Genomic DNA, 20,639 nt, shown 5'->3' with positions numbered 1-20,639 from the left:
GATGAAGGATATAAAGCAGAAAAGAAATGCATATACTCAACTATGGCATTGAGAATAAAATTAAAGACCTATATTATGTAACTTTAGAAATTGCCATGCTAATATAAAGAAAATGGCCCATAGAAGTACTGCTAACTTACTTTGAACAGAAGTAGAAAGACAACTGAGAAAGGTGAAGTTTTTAATACATAATATACTTCTTTGTAGAAAAAAGAACACTACCTACATTTATTTCACGTTATACAAAACACGACTCCAAATGATTCGGAGGATAAAATGCAGTATGAAGCAATTTAAGAGGGCAACAGATTGATTTTCAGGTCAGTTTCAGTCCACGGCTTTATCCCCATCACTGTGAGCCTATGGACACCATGGTAAAGACGGCATCGGAGCTGCTTACTTCATGGCTGCTGGCAATGGCAAATGTTGGCAAAGAGGCTATGGAGAAGACATATACTCCTAGAGGATGCCCTAAGAGATGTAATTTCTCTCACCAGAATTTATTTCCTAATTGTCCTTTCTCTATGCAGCCATCAGTGGATAAGCCCACTGCTGACCCAGAACTCTCAATCCAATCACCTCTTTACAACTGGGTCATCCGCTGGGAACAAACTATTACTCCCTAAGTCTTTGCGGGCACTTCATATTCAGATGTAGCCCTTAGTCTTCATGAGACCAAGCCGGAGAGTAATGACTCCACAGCAGTTCCCTTTGGATCTGGTGTGTGTTTCCCAGTGAATCATGCTGCTGAGTGAATTTCTCAGTTCTTACTGGGCACTGGTCAGTTCGCTATGAGGAGCTGCTTTTCAGAGTTTCCACAATTTTAATGAAGACATTTGCCCTGCTATGGTATAATGTAAGAATGCTTTACATATTCTGGATATAAGCTCCTTAAAAGACAAAGATATTTATTATTTTCTGCATTTTATACAATTTCCTTTAATTTTTTAATAATGTCCTTTGAAGCACAAAGTTTCTTTTGTTTTTGTTATATTTAATTTTATTTATATATTTATTTATTACAATTTATTCACTTTGTATGCCTGCTACAGCCTCCTCCCTCCTCTCCTCCCAACCCCACCCTCCCTCCCTACCTCTTCTCCTCCTTGCAACCTCCCCTAGTCCACTGATAGGGGAGGTCTTCCTCCCCTTCCATCTGACCCTAGCTTATCAGGTCTCATCAGAACTGGCTTCACATCTTCCTCTGTGGCCTGGTCGGGCTGTACCCCCTCAGGGGGAGTGATCAAAGAGCCAGCTACTGAGTTCATGTCAGAGACAGTCCCTGTTCCCCTTACTAGGGTATCCTCTTGGACACTGAACAGCCAATGGGCTTCCATTGAACAGGGGTCCTCTCCATGCATGGTCCTTAGTTGGAGTATTGGTCTCTGCAGGGTGTTATTAAAAGAAGTTCAACTTACCTCTTTTTTCCTTTCTCTTACGTTTGCACTTTCAGGTTATATCCACAAAAGCCACTGTTAACCCCAAAGTCATGAGGATCTGACTCATGAGCAACCACTGGGCAGCAATTTGGATAGATAGTGTATCCACAGGAACATTTTAGTCTGTGCAATGTCTTGAGGCACATGCACACAAAGGCAATGCACACAAATGGGATACAAAGGCCATTAGCAAACTAAAGGTTTATCACCCAAGATGAGCCTAGAGCACAACACAGTGCCAGAAAGTACTCTCCAAAGATATGCACTCATCAAAAAGAGCCATTTTACTGTGGTGGAATCTGCAGAACACTGTGTCGTTCTGCTAGTCAAAGTACCATCTTTAGCTTTAACAAATGTACCCTGTACCTCAACTAAATCTTATCTAAACATTAGGAAAACCGTTCACAATGATTGGCCCATATCTATGTCAAAGTTGTGAAAGACGAGAAGTGGTCACGGACCAAAAGAAGATAAAAGAAGAAACAAAAGCCGTACAAAGGTTGGCCCAAGGAATGAATTCTAGTGAGAGAATTTAAACAAACAAACAAACAAACAAACAAACAAACAAGCAAGCAAAAAGCCAGTATGAATGAAGAAATTGGTGAACTCTGAAAAGAGAACAGTGTAGAAAGTAGAACGGTACTAATGCTAACTTTGCTGGGGGCTGTTGTTTTCCTATGATAATATCATGTGACATTTAGGGATGCTGGGTGAATTCTATTATTCTGTACTTTTGTTTAATTTGAAACTAAAAAACCTAAAAGTTGTGCAATGGTAATTTTACTCACTGCAAACAAGAATAATGAAATTGTCAAAAATAATATATTGTTATGTTTTTAATAAATTTCAAAGATAATTATATAATCTATCTAAATTTATTTCACAATTTGAAAACCTATGGTGGTTTCCTTCATGAAATAGGTTCAATTAAAGTAATAGCAGAGCTAGTGATAAGACCTATCAGCACCTCCCACAGTTCTCATGTAAAACCCATTTTAAGTGGGACTCAAAATATGTAAGAGTATGTAAATTTCAAAAATAAGATTATACTGAATGCACAGCTGATAAAAGGTCAATAAAAAGCAAAAGCTGTGTCAGTTATTGGATCAGATCATACTGTCCCTACTCTAACTTTCCATAATCAGTCTTCCCAAAATTCTGCAGAATGAAGTTGTCCTGGGTGACAATAATGCTGTCTCCTTTCTCTTCACAGAACTTTGGTAACCTTCAGAACCTGGTTCTCAAGTGCTGTACATGCTGGTACACATTTGCGGTGAGGGGAGGACTAAGACAAAAGGAAGGATGTTCTAGTATGCTCTGAATTACACAGGCCTTGAAGACAATGAGGCTTTCTGACTCAGATCTAGCCAGTAACACTCAACAAGTGTCTATGAGGTTCATGTTCCACCTGTCTACCAAACCTACGGGAATTAGTGATAGAGGACATACTGATAAAGGTGGACTCTAATTGTGCATTCTGCACGACCATGAAGCTGAAAGGGGAAACACACTGGTTGAAAGATTTGTTAAACCGCATACTCTGACATAGTCTACACCAATGCTAGCTCATTTTATTCTGCGTTCCCACCTTCTTCTGTATGATGCAGGGACAATAGAGAAACCACTGTGAAAAGTCACTATAAAGGATTTCAAGTTATTGTGCAGATTTACATCCTAATACACATATTCAGATAATCAAAAATCTGAACCCTCCCCCCCCCATTTTTAAGTTTCCACGGTAAGAATTTGATTAACTGGATTTCTGCAAAACTCCTTTACATGCAGGATTAGACTATACTTTGGGATACTCAAGAAGGCGGCCAAGCACTTGGAAGAGACAAACTCTAGTAATGCATCTATCCTTAGGAAACTTAACTACTGGAGGGTTCCTCTTTAAAAATCACTAACTGGAACTTGTGATCACCAGAGGGTTTCTTTTTCTGTTTCTATCTGACGGTCTGGTGGGAAGTCCAGCACTATTATTACTGTTCCTCCGTGATGTGGTAGCATTACGAACTACACAGTACTGCCACTGCACTTAATCCGAGCCACCGGGACCCGTCTAGGCTTAGACTTTACAGTCAGTAGACTCCCCCCCCCCCGAGCTGAGAAAGAAGTGGGAGTGCCAGAGAGACCGCGACAGTGGCGACTGTTTCCCTAACCGCGCTAAGCACAAAAATAGGCATTCATAAACATAGTGCTGGAGTATGAAAGAGAACATATTTATTCTCAGGAATATGAAGCATTAAAGAATGTGAGGGCATATCAGTGTAAGGTTTTGAAGAAAGAAGAATATTATTGAATAGAAGAAATGATGATGAATTTACAAGTCTGCTTACCTGATCAGTAAATCATATACTCACAAAAACTCAGCAATGGATTTTTCCTGAAATGCCAATTATAGTACTAAAAAAACTAGGCTGATGGAAAGAGCCTTTCTCATACTGTTCACTCATAGACTCTAAAGAATGTAGCGCAGTTCATCTAAACTTGAGCTTAAAGAGGCATGAGAGTCAGAAGGAGTGCAAAGAGAATGGCCAGCCATCAACAAACCAGAGTTGCCATGCTAGAACGGACACTGAAGACTGACTGCCACAGAAGATGCAGGGCACACAGACATGAGTTTGGGAAGAACAAAGACTCTTAGCAGCAGTAAGTAAATGAACAGGGGTCGGTGACTAGGTGAAAGACTCCCACCCCTGAACTGCTAATTATTTTAGGAAGTCTTTTGTTAGAGTGAAGAACGAGGAGACTAGAAAACAAGGAATCCAAAAGAAGAGGGGAGAGAGAGGCTGAAAATTATAGACCTGTAAGTCTAGCATCTATATTAGGAAATAAATTTGAGATGATACTCGTGGATGAGCTTAATGATACATTTGGAGAAGTACAATTTAATAGGAGTGAGTCAGCATGGATTTACCAAAGGGAATCATGTCAGAAAAAATTCCTTCCTTTTTATGTTGAAGTAATAATTGGTTTTTGTAAAGGGGAACCAATGAAAAACTGTCAGGTTCTTCAGAGTTTTGGACTTTTTCATAAAATAAATTATTGCACAGGGTGTCATGACATGTGACAGCGTGCCCAACTGACAGCGGCTGTGAAAGGAAGCAGAGGGCCAAACCCTGGGCAAGGGCTATGTTCCACAGGGCTCTGTGGATGCACACGCCGCCTGCAGAAGAGCATCCCTCGATGAGGACGCGCGAGTGCGGTGCTCACAAAGGCTGAAGGCTCACTTCACCTCAACTGTGACAGAGTAAGCAGGCGGGCTGGGGAAGAGTGTCACATTTAAGTATAAACTGAGTAGAACTAAGTTTATCAGGCAAGGATAGCTTAAATACTACTGAATTAGCTACAGTTAGAAAGAAAGACAAAGGGGCATAGGGTTTTGATAACAGCCAAAACTCGCCATTCCTGTATTTATAGCTGGGTAAGAGGTAAATGCTATGAAATATATTTAAAATACATCATAAAGAATATAAAACCTAAAAAAATTATAAGAACAAACTTAGAGAAGATATAAAATCTAGATTTGTAAAGACAGCATGGCAAATCCATAACACCCTATACAGACAATAATTTAAGGTACTATTTAAGTGATTATGTCTTCGTATGTAGAACTAATGAAAAATTAATTTAAATATAATGAAAAATATGAAACCAGAAAACTAAAAAAATTTAAGACAAATACCATATCATGGCTCACTGTTTCATCTCTCCTGAAGGAGCACACTGCTCCATCACTGCCTTCAAGAGTCTCCGCTTCTTAGAGAGATGTGAAAATCAGGAAAAAGGGCACCAACATCCTCCTGGGGCTTCCTGGGAACCTCTCAGCAGCAGGAAGCGTCAGTACTGCAAAGGCAATTCTACCTTTTGCCACTGCCATGGAAGTCTTTCTTCTGTGGGCCCACCCATGTTGCTGTAAGCTTCTTGTGCCCTGCAGTGAAGCTCTCTGTCCTCACCTCCCTTGCTCTGGGTGTAACTACGGAAAAGATCACACCTAAGTGTGATATATGATATATGAATTATTTTAAATTGAGAAAATTGAAAGAATACACCAGCATCAAAATCGACATAGTCACATATTATCAGAGGCGTTAAACTATTATCCAAAGAGCACACGTGGGCTGGTCCTGGGCACCCTGCACCTATGTAGTAGATGCGCAGCTTAGTCTTCACAGGGACCCCCAGTATTTGGAATAGGGCCCTCTCTGACTCTGATGCCTCCTTCTGGATCCCATTCCCCTAACTGGGCTGCCTTGTCCAGCCTCAGTGGGAGAGAATGTGACTGGTTTTGTAGCAACTTAATGTGCCAGGGTGGGTTGCTACCCATAGGAGACCTCCCTCTTTTCTGAGAGGAAGAGGGAAAAATGGGGGAAAGGGGTATTTGGGGAAGGGGACCGAGAGGAGGGTGGGGTGCTGCAATCAGGATGTAAGGTGAATATACATATATACGAAAAACCCGATTATCCTAACTTAAATTATCCACCAAGTTCTACGCTCTGTAATGTGGACACTGTACGAGCAGAAACACATACCTGAAAACAGCCTTGTCTTTGTGGAAAACCTTCCCTTGATTTTCATACACACAGAGCCTGCCTTCACCAGCCCTGCTTATGATTTTGTCCACAGCATCAAGAGCTAATAGGCACATTTCATGCATCAGACAATGGCTCCACAGATGTGTGCTAAGAAATCCCAGGCATGGCAAAAGCTGCCTGTCCTGAGAACATGGCCAAAGTGAGAAGCAGAGGCAACTGGCCATGAGCCTCACCAACCAGGATCCATGGGCGGGGTCTGCACATGGTATTGTCGATGGACACCTTTCCATAAGTGCTTTCTTAAACAGCACTCCAGGCCTGCACCTCATTCTGCATAGAGTTTCTATACCCAAGGATACTTTTTAATTTTTTAATTAAATGGGTGACAGGAACCAATTTGCTTTACCTAGAGTCACTGCTATATATGACACCTTCCATCATATCTGACTTACAGTCCAAGAGGTAGGAATGGTTTTGAACCATATAACACCCAGGCCCATCTCCTCCTTACTTCTGGAAAACGAAACCCCTGTAATCCTCAGGGTGCTTGAGTCTCAGTCACATTCTTCCAACTTCCATGTTTTTATAGAAAAATAATGATACAAAGAGTATAGAGTCAACATCTTAATCATAAACATACTGAATAAAATTAGGCCCTACCACTTAGTTAAAAACAAAGCTCAAGAAACTGACATCAGTAGCTATGTTCTAAGTATCTGCTACTAACTTTGGTGCTCTACAATAACTGCTAGATTTGCCATGAGATGAGAAGGCAGGTGGCAGGCCTGTGTCCATGTAGAATTGGGAAGGAGGCCTTCCACACAGGGTCAGGGACAGACTCTATCAACACTGGACTCCAAGGTAAGAATTCACAGTGGTCTGCAAGGAGCGCTATGACTACTGTGGTGAGGCCCTGTTAGAAAGCACAGCACTTTACTTGTCTCCTTTCCTTACCAGCATGCAAGTACGCGAGGTCGGGGTTCTCAATGTCAGGATGCTGCTCCTTCAGGTGGTTTCGGAACTCCACAGGGACGTTTGTCCCATAGTCACATTTTGGGCAGTTGTACATCTTGACACCTTCATGTTTGCCGGTGTGCAAAATGTGTTTGCGGATATTCTCAGCACAGTTTGACCTATGAAGTAAGAAAGTAAATGGAATTTAGGCAAATAAGTATCATTCTGCCACAAATGTTCAACTAGCTAGCCCTGGCACAGCTGTTCCTCTGTGCTGGGTGTGAACCTCACACAGTTAACGACAATCAAGAAGGCAGCCACAGGACCAGGTCAGTCCTATAACCCAGATCCCAAGGTGGTCTTCTGCTTCAGCAACTCAGTTCTGTGCAGAACAAGAGGCAGAACAACAGTGTATTTTACTATTGTTTTGGTACTCCTGCAGGCAGCGAAGATGTCTGTGCACGCATCAGGACACACCAGCACCACCGCAGACTGCTACCAAGTGGCAGCGTACTGAGCAAACACAGGCTTCTGTTCTGAGGTTCTGCCAGTGAAAGCTGCTTCCATCTACGGTACTGACAGCCCAAAGACAGAAAGGTAGCTGCAGTCACTTGATGTGCCCCATATTTGTGCAATGTGTTGGCACCAGGGAGTTCCCTGTGAAGGTGGAGTTCAGAGAGCAGACTCGACACTATAGCAAGGGTCCACTGGCCAATAAAAACACGATTGAGTAGAAAGCAGAGGAAGACATGTACCAAAACTTCCAGAAGATACTGCTGAAGAACAAAAGCATTCCACCATTCAGGAAGAAAGGCACACACAAGGCAAGAAATGATATTAGAGAAGATCACACAATAAAAGGCCAGGAATCACCTTGGTGTCGAATGTCCAACTACATTACAATGCTTACTTTTCAGAGACAATATTAGTCAAGAAGGTGAGGACAGTGATAGCTAACAGTGTTGTATTAGCCTATACTTTTGTCATATGTAAATGAGCACACAAGGCTGGAAATTGACACCAAGTCCCTTTTAATGCACTCCCTTGAGGGGCTGCATAAGTACTCTAAAGGTATGGAAGAGTGAATGAAAATGGTATGAAGAACAGGACTGAACAGATAGAGTGTGTCTTCTACTGATAGATGGTAAACATGAAAAAAATAAGTTCCTCTGTGCCAAGGAAAGCTAAAATACTAGAAATGTTAACACTGTAATGCCTGATTCTGTTTGTTTTCCAAAACTACTTGAAGATTTGCATACTAAAAATAAGTTACTAACATCACGATAGGTTGGGAGAGAGTCGAAACTACAGAGTTCCCAGATGATTTCACAGTGACTGGGTAAGGGCTTCGCCAAGGGGCTAAGCTGCTGCTGCTTCTTCTTCTTTTGTTTGACGCTAAAAAAAATTTCAAAATCTTTTGTTTTTTTGATATCGTGATATAATTATATCATTTTCCCTTCCATGTCTTCCCTCCAAACTCTTCCATACACTTTTTCTTGCTGTCTTTCAATTTCACAACTTCTTTTTGGTCAACTCTAAAAACACACATGCAAGTAACATTTTATGGACTGAGAAGGTTAAATTTATGTATTTAGGAATATATACACATATATGTATACAACAGCAACTGAGGAAAAAAGAGGCCACAACTTTTTCCCCTTCCCCATTAAGTCCAGTTTGTGTTGCTTAACTGCTCTCAGGATGGGATCTGCTCTGCATGGGAATAGCCTGATAGGGGTCACATCATCAAGGAAGAGTGACTCTCCCTCTCCCTGTAGCTATCAAATGCCAAGAGCTCCTCACCAGTGGTGGTGTTTTCTGTGTAGCCACCTCCCTGACCCCCGCCATGCTGGGATTTTATCTGGCTGGAGCTTGCACAGGACTTATGCATTCTGCTGACGTGATGGCTGTGAGTTCATTAGTGCAACTGCACTTGAAATTATCCCCGACTTCTGTCTCTTCCAATCTTTTCAAATCCTCTTTTTTAATTATTTTTATTAATTAGTTTATTCACTCTGTATCCCCACTGTACCTACCTCCTTCCACCCCTCCCAATATTACTCTCCCTCTTCCCCACCCCTGTCCCTCTCCCAGTCCACTGATAAGGGAAGTCCTCCTCCCCTTCCCTCTGATCTTTGTCTATCAGGTCTCATCAGGAGTGGCTGCATTGTCTTCTTCTGTGGCCTGGTAAGGCTGCTTCCCCCTTAGGGAGAGGTGATCAAAGAGCAGGCCAACCAGTTCATGTCAGAGTCAGTCCCTGTCCCCATTACTATGGAGGCCACTTGGATACTGAACTGCCATAGGCTACCTCCGTGCAGGGGTTCTAGGTTATCTCCATGAGGGTCCTTGGCTGGAGTATCAGTCTCAGAAAAGACCCCTGTGTCCAGACTTTGTGGATCTGTTGCTTTTCTTGTGGAGCTTCTGTCCTCTCCAGGTCTTACTCTCTCCAACTTCTTTCATAAGATTCCCTGCACTCTGCCCAAAGTTTGTCTATGAGTCTCAGCATCTGCTCTGGTACCCTGCAGGGTAGAGCCTTTCAGAGGCCCTCTGTGGTAGGCTCCTGTCCTGTTCCATGTTTTCTTCCTCCTCCGATGTCCATCCTCTTTGCCTTTCTGAATGGGGATTGAGCATTTTAGCCAGAGTCCTCCTTCCTGATTAGCTTCCTTTGGTGTACAGATTTTAGTATGTTTATCCTATATTATATGTCTAATATCCACTTATGAGTGAGTATATAGCCCATGTGTCTTTCTGCTTCTGGGATACCTCACTCAGGATGATCTTTTCCAGTTCCCACCATTTACCTACAAATTTCATGATTTTTTGTTTTTCATTGCTGAGTAATATTCCATTGAGAGGATATACCACAATTTCTGTATCCATTTCTCAACTGAGAGGCATCTGGGCTGTTTCCAGCTTCTGGCTATTACAAATAAAGTTGCTACAAACATGACCCAGCAGATGTCCTTGTTGTGTACTTGTGCATCTTTTGGATATATGCCTAGGAGTGGTATAGTTGGATCTTGAGGAAGCGCTATTCCTAATTGTCTGAGAAAGTGCCAGGTTGATTTCCAAAAAGGGTGGTATAAGTTTACATTCCCACCAGCAGTGGAGGAGGGTTCCCCTTAAATGCTTCCTTAAGCACAGACAGAATATGCATAAACTAGATGATACACAAATTCATATTTCATTTCTTACATCACAGATTACCAAACCCGAGGAAATTCGCAAATGAATTCTCTATTGCTAAACAACAATGAAACAAGGAAGGAAAGCAGGGACAGTCTGACAAGTGGACTGGAGGTGGGGAGTAATCCAAGGACAGTCTGAGGAGAAGTGGACAGTCTGAGGAGTGGAAGGACAGTCTGAGGAGTGGACTGGAGTGAGGGTAATCCAAGGGGTACGAGGAACTCCTGCACAACTAAATCTTTTATTCGGAGGTTTGGAGTGTTACTCATGATTAAAAGACGGAGGATCCTAAGTTTATAGCTAATGTCAAGAAAGAAATTAAGTGGAACAATGTACTTTTGAATATTATATTATGAAATCACAGTCTTCAAATTACGGGGAGGAGGCTTACAAGAACAACTAATTTCAGCAATGGAAAAGGAAGGACTTAGGTCTATGCACAGTCATGGGTTAAAATATTTTCTGACAAAACCAAAGAGATCTCACAATGAATTCCAGATAGATGGCATCAAAACTTCAAACACAGCAAAAGTACTTAAGAGTAATCTAAATTAATATAGGCACTGAATATCTAAAGAATGAACCTAACTGTTTGATAACGCAGTGTGGAATTGACCTAAATTACCCTAAAGAAAGCATTCCAATAAGAGGAGGGTTTGGAGTGGGAACAGTCCATTCAAATACATGAACTATGTAAAGCATAGTGGAAGCATACATCCATGTACTGTGTGTATGTATGCATGCAAATGTACGTATGCATATATATTCATTAACTTGCAAATATATGTAAAACTACTATTTCAAAATGATATATTACTTTTGAATAATGCTTGACAAAATTATGTTTATAAAATAAACTCCCTCTGTCTGTCTGTCTCTCTCTTTCTCTCTCTCTCCGCAAAGGACCTGCTTTATTCTCTCTGGGCCCCTGAGAGCATGTTATCCCCTTCTCTCCTTCAGTTTGAGAGTCAGCACAGTGAATCCCAAAGTGATGTTAGAACCGGGCATTCTGGATGTGGCTGCACATGTGCAGGAATGTTAGCTGCTGCTGCTGCATTTCCACTGCTCCACAGATGACATGGATGACACACACCAGCTAGGCACTCTACCTTCTCAACAGCAACAAAACACAGCAGCACTTACATCCAGTACTGCTTCTTTGAAAAACATTGCTTGAGAAAAAAATCCTTTGCCCTGTATTCAGACATAAAGTGAACATTATGAATAATAAAGGCTGGGATCATAAAGTCAAATATAGATTTCAGTACACAAATACTGCCAAATATTGTAAACCAAAGCCCACAAACATAACAAAATGTATTAGAAATAATACATAAGGTTTTCATGAAGGCCTATAAAGTCCTCCTAGAAAGTTCTGTTCTCAAGAAGCCAGTAGATGCTAAGAAATACTATGAGCGCAAAGTATGGAGGTTAAGGAGGTTGCTTATTCAGAAGGTTAGGACAACAGTGCACACTGCTTTGTACTCACAGAAACTCACAATGCAAACCGAAAAAAAGGTTTTACCTTCAAAATGTTTATGTAAAATGTCTCTTTTTAGTTAGGTGCATATGCACTGGCAGATGTGTTAGTGTAGGTGCCTCCACAGCTCAGAAAAGGGTGTAGGGTCCTCTGCAGCTGGAGGTTCAGGAGGCTATCAGCCATGTAATGATGTGGATATGCTCCCTGAAAGGCAGTATATGCTCTTAACCACTGAGTCATCTCTCCAGCCCCAAAGCAGGTTTATTTTTATTGAGCAATTTGCTTCCAAACTTTCTGATCACAGAATATTACTTGATGAGAACACTATCTCATAAGGCTGTCTTAAGGATTAATATAAACAACTAAACATGATGGGATAATAGGAAAAACACTCATTTTTTTTTCCTTACTGTTAACATAGCTACTCTTCCTGGAAGATGAAATGCATCACAAAAACCTAGATAATTATCACCAGTTGTTTTACCATAAAAGTGATTAAAATTGGTTTGAATAAAAACAGATTCACTCCAATAGCCACTGACTACATTTGATGTATTGTACTTGCAAAATTTATTATGCAACCACATATATCTTTTTTGACTGTTCAAAATTTCCTAAATTCATTTATGAAAATAATTAGTCTGTCATTAAGTCCTAAAATAATCATATCTAACTAAACAGAAAACCGTATTTACTAAAATGTAGAAAGCAGTCTTTGCAGTGTCTCAGTATTAACAATCCAAATGAATATAGAGTAACTCAAAGAAAGTCCTTATACAGCAGAAAAGGCCATCCTGTTTTCATGCTACTGTGACCTAATTATAAATTCCCCGGGCAGGCCACCAGCCTAAGACAGACTCCACAGTCCCAGCAGAGAGGGACTCAAAGCCTCTCGGTGAGGACCCACACTCAGTGACCAGCTCCCACATGGCTACTTACAACTGTCTAAATCTAGTTCTAGGAGAGCTGGGGCCCTTTTTGGACCTCTGCAGGCACTGCAGGAGTATCGTACACAGTCAAACATGGAGGCAAAATACTCATACAGAAAATAACCATCCAGAGTTAAAAAATTCAGACACCCATGTCTAAGAAAAACTTGTCATAGATGTTCAACTTGGAGTATTGAGCCCAGCACCTCAAGGAACAAAATACAGAGTAGAAAGGTTGATGTATGTAGAGAATAAATACAAAATTAAAATTATTGGGAATAATGGACTATATAATGAATGGTAACTGGTCAACAGCAAGTTACACGTGAGGTGGGAGGGGTTGGTCATCTCTCTCCTTTCTTCCCACTCATCTCTTGTTTTATTTCTGTACTGATCAATTTTTTTCTGAAGTCTCTTATGCTGGGTTGGCTGGCCTTTTGAGCCCCATAGTTCAAGTAACTAGATTCTCAAGTAACTAGGAATATAACTGCATGCCAGGTACAGGATTCTAGTATTCCAAAACTACAGCATTCCTGCTTTAAAACTCTAAAGCAGAAAAAAACAGATTATAAAACTGAGAACAAAAGTATTGTTTTAGTCTTGATTAGTGTTGTTCTGAAGAAAATATCTAAGATAAGTTACCCTAAGAGTGAAGCTGACATATAATTTGACTATAAACAATAGGCAGATAACACATAAATTACACATATAAAACATATAAAAATAGGTGACTATTAAAGATTATAAAAGAGTGACTAATTACAAAATATGATTAATTTTAAAATGTAAAAACAGGATGAAGAATGAATAAGCAGTATGTAAACAGAGATACATAAATCCTGATGTCCACAGCATGGTGACTAATTCTCTAGAAACAAAGGGTACACTGATTAAAAACTATAGGACAGAAGGTCTAAATCTACAACTAGCAGACTAAAATTTCAGAAATGGAGAATAGCACCCCCAACATGAAAAGTTTGATAGTGGAACACAGCAACAGGCCCCAAGGCCTGTCACAGGTCTGTGTCTGCTCATTCGCAGGGCTCTGAACCCACGCTCAACAGGCCAGCTCCTCCACTGCTGTTCAGAGGCTCCATGTACCCAAGAGCTGGTGCCCTACACAACAGACAGGTTCTAGAGGTGAACTGAGGGGAAAAGCTTTGACTACTGCGCAGGATTCCCAACATGTTCCCAAGCTGGGAATGTAGGCTGAGCATACTACCTCATTTTTCTATTAACACACACACACACACACACACACACACACACACACACACACAGCAACAACATTAAGCAGAATAAATGGCAAGACTTCTAAAAAGTAACATTGAGTTTAAAAGTGTAGACAGATGCACCGTAGGTCCTTCCAGCATTTCAAACACACAAGCATGATTAAGGAATGATGAGTAGAACCTGGTTACTGGAATGGCGATCATCTTCACATCAGGGTTTCCAGATCTAAGGAAACTTGGGGGTTTTACTCATGAAAGCTCTTTGTTATACAAGTAAAATGAATCTGATCAAATTATCAATTTCAAAAACAACTAGATACACAGAGCTTAACAAAATGGAAGTGCTGTGTCACAAGGAAGGGCCAGTCCAACTTCAGCCAGGGAAAGACATGCTGAATCAAGAAGCACTCTTCACTGCTCAGCCCAACTAAAGGATCAGGTTCCAGACCCAGACACAGCAGGACAGGTTGTGAAGAAGGGAGCCAGAAGCAGGAGGAGCCCAGTGCATGGCAACCAGGGAAGAATCACCAGCCAACTCACTTCCTCTCACAGTCACATGACCCTGCTCTGAACCAAGGGGGGTCAGTGAGGCTACTACCTGTGGGAGTCTGCAGAGCAGGAAAGAAAGGCAGACGGATGGAACTCGAAAATATCATCCTGAGCAAAGTAACCCAGACCCAGAAAGACGCACACGTAGGTACTCACTTATAAGTGGATATTAGCCATATAGTACAGGATAACCACGATACAAGCCACAGACTCAAAGAAGCCAAGTAACTTGGAGGGCCCAAGGGAGGACGCTTGAATCTCACTGAGAAGGGGAAACAGAATACCACTGGAAGTGGATGAGGAGAGAGAACTAGGTGGAAGAGGGGGTGGAAAGGGAAAGGAGGGTGTGGTGTGGTTGGGGGGAGCAGGGGTGGAAGGTGAGAGGGCTGGGAGAGAGAAGGGAAACCAATGGTGGGGGCATCTCTGAGACAGGCTAGAGACCCTCGACAGGGTAGGCTCCTAGGAGGATATGGGGGTGACTCCAGCTGAGACTCCTAGAAGCCGGGAATATGGAGACTGAACTGGCCACATCCTATACCCAGGCAGGACTGCCAGTGGATGGAGTAGGACACCAACCCACCCACAAAACCTTTGACTCAAAATTTACCCTGCCAATGAAGTGTGCAGGGATAAAGATAAAGCAGAGATTGAGGGAAGGGTCAAAGAATGACTAGCCCAAACTGAGACTCACCCCATGGAAGAGAATCAAGCCCTGACATTTTTAAAGACACTGCTGTGCTGACAGACAGGGACGTAGCATAACTGTCCTCTGAGAGTTATTCTATCCTCTATCCCAGCAGCGGATAGAAAAGATGCTGAGATCTACAGCCAAACATTAGGCGGAGCTTGGGCAAATGTGAGAAAGTTGGAGGAAGGATAGAAGGACCCAGAGGAGACAGTAACTCCACAAGAACACCAATAGAGTCAAGTAACCAAGAACTATGGTGGTTCACGGAGACTGAGCCACCAACCAAAGAGCATGCCTTGACTGAACCTACATCCCTTACACATATGCACTGATGAGCAGCGTGGTCTTCTCGAGAATCCCCATCTTTCTATTAATAAATACATGAAGCTACAGATGGAGCTTAGTCGGAGGGCACTGACCCAGCATGTGTAAGGCCTTATGGTCCATCTCTGTCACCACAAGAACAAAGAAACAGACAACCACCACCAAAACTTACATGAACTACATAAATAATACATTTACAACCTTAGGTTAAAATAAACGTAAAACACGACACTTTCCAATTCAAGTGATTTAAATATACACATATATACATGTGAATAATTTACTGCAACTTTCTAATTGAAAGTTTTATAAACTTGAGGTAATAAGTAAAATTTTATTGAGCTGCATAGCTTATTTGCTAGTGCCTCTTACAGTCTGGGCCAGAGCATGGCTTTACTTGGGACAGTTTAAAGATCTTAAGAAAAGACAAGCTGCTAATCAGTAACTGCTGGCATGCACGCAGAAAAGCAGAGGTAGTGGGATGCCCATGGGCCTGACCACATCAAGCACCCTAGAGCCACAGACTGCCACAGGCTGTGTGGGGATGGAGCTGCCATTAAAAACCAGACACTACTTAAACAGCTGAGAAAGAGCCCATCCTTCACCCAGGAATTGGCAGGGGATGAGCCAATATGAGACTGCAGTCAGGGGACTACACCTGAAAGGAAATCCATACCCAACTCTCTCCTCAGATGTCTACAGGACACCGCCACAGCACCGAACTCACTTAGCTGTGGAAAGGTGGTTGGAGGAATTTTCCCTAGCTCTAAGTCCGCGGCTTATAAAGATGTTATCTGCTCAATGTTAAACTTAAGATGAATAATCCATTAATTTTATTATTTTTATATAGAGGATGAAATCTTTTCACAATTCCTAAGTTAAGTGATTAGCTTTGAAGAAGAAAAAAGTAATAGAAAGAATCACTGGTGACTAGAACCACTGAGTTTATCTAATAATCTATGAGGAGCTGCAAAAAAAAAAAAAAAATGTTCTCTGTAATCCATTTAAAAATAATAACCAGTTCATTCCAAGCCTGCATACAATGCTTCCCTTTGTCCCTTGTAAGTCTCTCAAATGTCTTATTTTAAAGGAATATATAGGACTCCCGGAAGACATTCCCCATTTCTATTCTCCCCGACTCTGGTGAGCCCTTGTTCTGTGTGATAAGGCAATCTCCTCCGGGATCTGAGCTGTGTAGTTTCGCACCACGAGTGACAAGGACTCGACTTGAATAACTGCTGTGCGCAGGTTGTAATTATGTCAGCTGGAGTGTTGAACAAGGGGACTGATTAATGTGAGCCCTGGCCCAGGCGCAGTCCCTATCAAAGCCTCTGCGCGGGCCAGCAGTGGGGACGGGTTAAAGCAGAAAGACAAAACATGCAGCATCGTCCATGATAGATGAATTGCTCCAGCAGTCTCAGGCAGATGTTCCCGGACAGTATAATATACAATTACTCTGCCTTATCACCTTCCCAGGGACAATAAAGCTTCCTCCTTCTATAGCTCATGTGAGTGAAGGCAAAATTAGTTTTACTTTTACAACACTGACTCACTTATCATGTTGCCTTGATTGTGCTTTTACAGCTAAAGAAAACATATATTCCACTTTTAAACTCCAAAGGAAAAGACCTTAAAATAAAACGGAAACCTTGTTTGCAGTCTCTTTTACATCAGAGATACACTGTTTTAAAAGATTGTTTTGTTAAAAAGAAATTCAGGACAAGTAATAAAATATGTGTGCATATGTAGTTAAAAACAGGTACAGATATATAACTCAGGAAGATTTGGATTGCATAATCTTTACATTCATAACATCGTTTTTCAAAGACCAAACAAAAATCATTAATTGGAAAGAATGTAATTAAAAATATATCTGTGCTGATATGGACTGCATATTTCTCCAGCAAACCTGAGCACGCAGTTTTCTGAGTCTGAGCTGACTCCCAATGACATGAGTGCACAGCCACCACCTTTCTCCTCCTCAAGCCTCTTCTCGGGAAGGCTGTGCTCACCAAGGAAAAGGACGCTTGCTTTTGCAGTCATTTTAATAACACACAGCCACGAGTGTCAGAGCGAATCCACTTCTGGAAAACACACTGTTTCTACCCTTTTGTTTGTAATTGCAGAGATGGTGCTGAAAATGTGTACAGAGGTATATGAAACAGAATCCTCAACAGCAAAGACACGCCGCCTTTAAGTTCTGACGCTTTCACCTTGTTATGAAATAAGTTAAAACCACAAACTGACGTCCAGGCAAAACAGCCTTGTGTAGGTCATAATTATAACAAGACAAAGTGGCAGACACTGTAACAGAATCAAAGGATATCCATACAGCGTGTGACTGAATGCACAAACAGCCAACATCAGCCTGTGGGGTGATATACATGACTTATTTCCACTTTTTAGTGGTTTAATACAACTGACACCAACACTCGGCAGTTATAATACACCCTAAGTCATGAAAACAAATCATGTTCCTGCCTCACCCTGAGGAGTGATATATCTGCTTTCTCTTTCCATATTATACAGTCACTAACTCCAATGCCCAGAAGATCCTTATTACATTTCTCTTGGTATGACGGATTCCAGTCAAGTTATATGTTCCTAGAAATCTGGCAATTTGAAGAAGCCAGGAGTTTATTTAAAAATAATTTTTAAAAGAAGTTTTAGCACAATATACACAAAAAACATTTACACACCACTTCTCATTGGTGAATATGTTTTATGATGTTACAGTAATTACCTGGGAAAAGGCAAACAAATAAAAGGTAGAAAAATGCAAATGGAACAGGTGCAAATGTATGAAGGAGTCCTGTGCCATCATAATATAAACAACTGTGTATACTGCAATTGGCTTGTGATGTCATTAGAGTACTCTGTTAGACCTACTGATCTTAAAGACACTGACACATTAACACGTATTATTTAGAACAAGAGAGATAAGATGCCATACTTTAAAACTACATTTAAAGGAGTGGATATTAAATGATCCCACAGAACTGTTAGGCAGCAGAAAGCAAAATTTTCCACGAAAGGGAGCGAGCTAGCGCCTTCTGTCCAGAGGCAGGGAAGGCTGCCAAGAATGTGCTTCTCAGTGTAGGAAGGATGGAAGCAGGTGCACAACTACACACCCTCTATGTCCAGGTTTTGGTCTCATTACTTTGAACTGAACAATATCAAATTTGATGCTATGTGGTACCACACAATATGCAAACTCCCTCACACAGGTTGCTTTAAAGTGTGACTAACAGTAAGTAAAATCAAGTTCCAAAGTGTGGCCAGAGCAGCCACTGTCCAGGGGTCCCTATCCCCTCCTCCTGCCCTTAATTTTTATCTTCAGTGAATTACAGGAAACATGCTTTTTTGCCATGTCTTCACATGGTGTGCTAAGTCACTCTCTGTTCTAAGTAGTGAAGATGGCCACACTCAAGATCTAGAACCTCAGAAGCAGGCTCTATGCTCACACCTCATGCCATTCCCTGCTTTTTGCTAGGCCTTGTTTCCTGCAGGCTTCTCCCACATGTGTACCAACTGTGTGTCCTCTCTGCTTATTCCCACTCCCATGCTTTCGAGAGGCAATTTTAGTGATATTCCTGCTATCAGGTTCCACACTGAGGTGTATTGACATGTTCACATGGATCTGAGAATGTTGGAAAAGCAGGGTGTCCAAGATCACACTTCCTGTCATATTCCTAACGAACTCTTCCTCTCCAGAAGTGGGGGGGGGGGGGGGTTGTGTGTCTCACTGACGCCATTACTCACTGAGGAGCTCTGACCAAGGCACTGGAAGACAACTCTTTCTGCCTTGCTGTCTATCTCCTGCAGTCATTAGGAGACTGTGTACCTACCTTCGTCTGGCTCCTGATCTGGCCCTGACATCTGCCTGCACCTTTGCCATGGTATTTCAAATGATCTCCTGTCTTCTGTTATTTCCCTCTGATTCACTTTTTTGTAGCCCACCAGAGATTTGATAATACAGTGACTGAGCCCATCTTTTAGCACTCCCCAGACTCCCTGGACACCAGTGCTACTAGAGCCAAGCTTGTCCTCTCAGTCATGCCCAGTGCTAGTGTTCCAGTACTTCTGACTTCTCTTTACTATGTAATATCCTCTGCCTTACAACTTAGGCTTCTTGGACAGAGACATCCACTTGAAATTGAAAAAAAAAAAAAAAAAACAAGAAAAAAGAAAAATTTAGGAACACAGTACAACAGAATCTTACTTAAAAACAAAATAAAACAACAACAACGAAAAACCCTAACACCCTGAGTTTGGGGTAGTAAAACAAATATTTTAAGTTATGTAATGAATGTCAACTATTTATCACTTCAAATTCTTTAAACCTAGAAATAAATTACATTATTTAACTATAACTTTTCAACATGGACCACAGTTTCTCCCAAAAGAAAAATTTTGATTTGTTTGGTGGCATTTTTCATATTTGTTTCAAGTCAGAACTTAACACGGAAGAAACTGTACATTGAAGAAAGAACCATAAAAGGTTAACTAGCATACGTTCCAAACCACACAGTGAGAGCAGAGTCCAAACGCAATGAAGGGCTGAGTGCTGGACGCAGACGGCCTAGCAAGAGTCAGGTGCAATGAAGGACTGAGTGCTGGACGCAGACGGCCTAGCAAGAGTCAGGCCAAAGTCTCAACAATAGAGCATCAAGTTTCTGCAGTCAGAGGAAAGATGAACATTGTATGGAAAATATCAGGTGACATTACCTATGGAACAGTAAATTCCAGCTTATTTAGACTATGCTCACTTGGAGCTATTCAATAAATTATATTAGACTGGTTTTGAGTCCAGACCATTTTAGAAACAAGGTTAAGAAAATAGCAAGTATGGAAAAGCCAAGAAAAGAGTTGGCACTCTGTTCTTCTAATCAAACAACAGAGCTGTGCAGAAGACGTGGCACTGGCTTTGCAGAAGTGCATAAAGAAAAGGCCACCCCTCCAGCAGCAGCTGCTGGAGCAGCTTGCTCTACACTCAGAAAGCTGCTCTGACCCCATCTCATAAAAAGAACTTATCATTTTCTAAACATTCAAAGACTGTTTTTTTTTTCCCCATGATACTTATATAGGTCCCAGAGAGACACTATTTCAGAATAGGTTGAAACAAAGGAGTTGAAAACAGAATGATACATTTGGAATCCTAGCATTCCAAATGAACTAATAAAAACTGGCCAACTTTTAAGATACAACAAAGTCACCATGTTTTGAATGCCAGGGTGATGCCACCTACAATACTCCATTGACTGCTATCGGCTTCTCCATGGAGCTACAAGCATGTGCCTAACAAGCCAGCTGCATGAAC

The 20,639-nt window shown here is 41.4% G+C and overlaps 1 protein-coding gene across 4 annotated transcripts in view; it reads right to left on the bottom strand.

The window, feature by feature from the left end:
* Znf407 (zinc finger protein 407) overlaps window positions 1–20,639 on the bottom strand; it is a 380,263-nt gene that overhangs the window by 107,599 nt on the left and 252,025 nt on the right. For all 4 annotated transcript variants that reach the window (XR_009589730.1, XM_021648769.2, XM_060376981.1 and 1 more), the window contains one exon: window positions 6,932–7,110. Coding sequence is in view for 3 of the 4 variants with exons in the window: in XM_021648769.2 (XP_021504444.1) it covers window positions 6,932–7,110 (179 nt within the window). In the remaining variant the exon portion in view is untranslated. The remainder of the gene's footprint in view (window positions 1–6,931; window positions 7,111–20,639) is intronic.

Source organism: Meriones unguiculatus, chromosome 2 (assembly GCF_030254825.1).
Source record: "Meriones unguiculatus strain TT.TT164.6M chromosome 2, Bangor_MerUng_6.1, whole genome shotgun sequence".
NCBI lineage: Eukaryota > Metazoa > Chordata > Mammalia > Rodentia > Muridae > Meriones > Meriones unguiculatus.
This window is presented reverse-complemented; position numbering and strand designations above follow the sequence as displayed.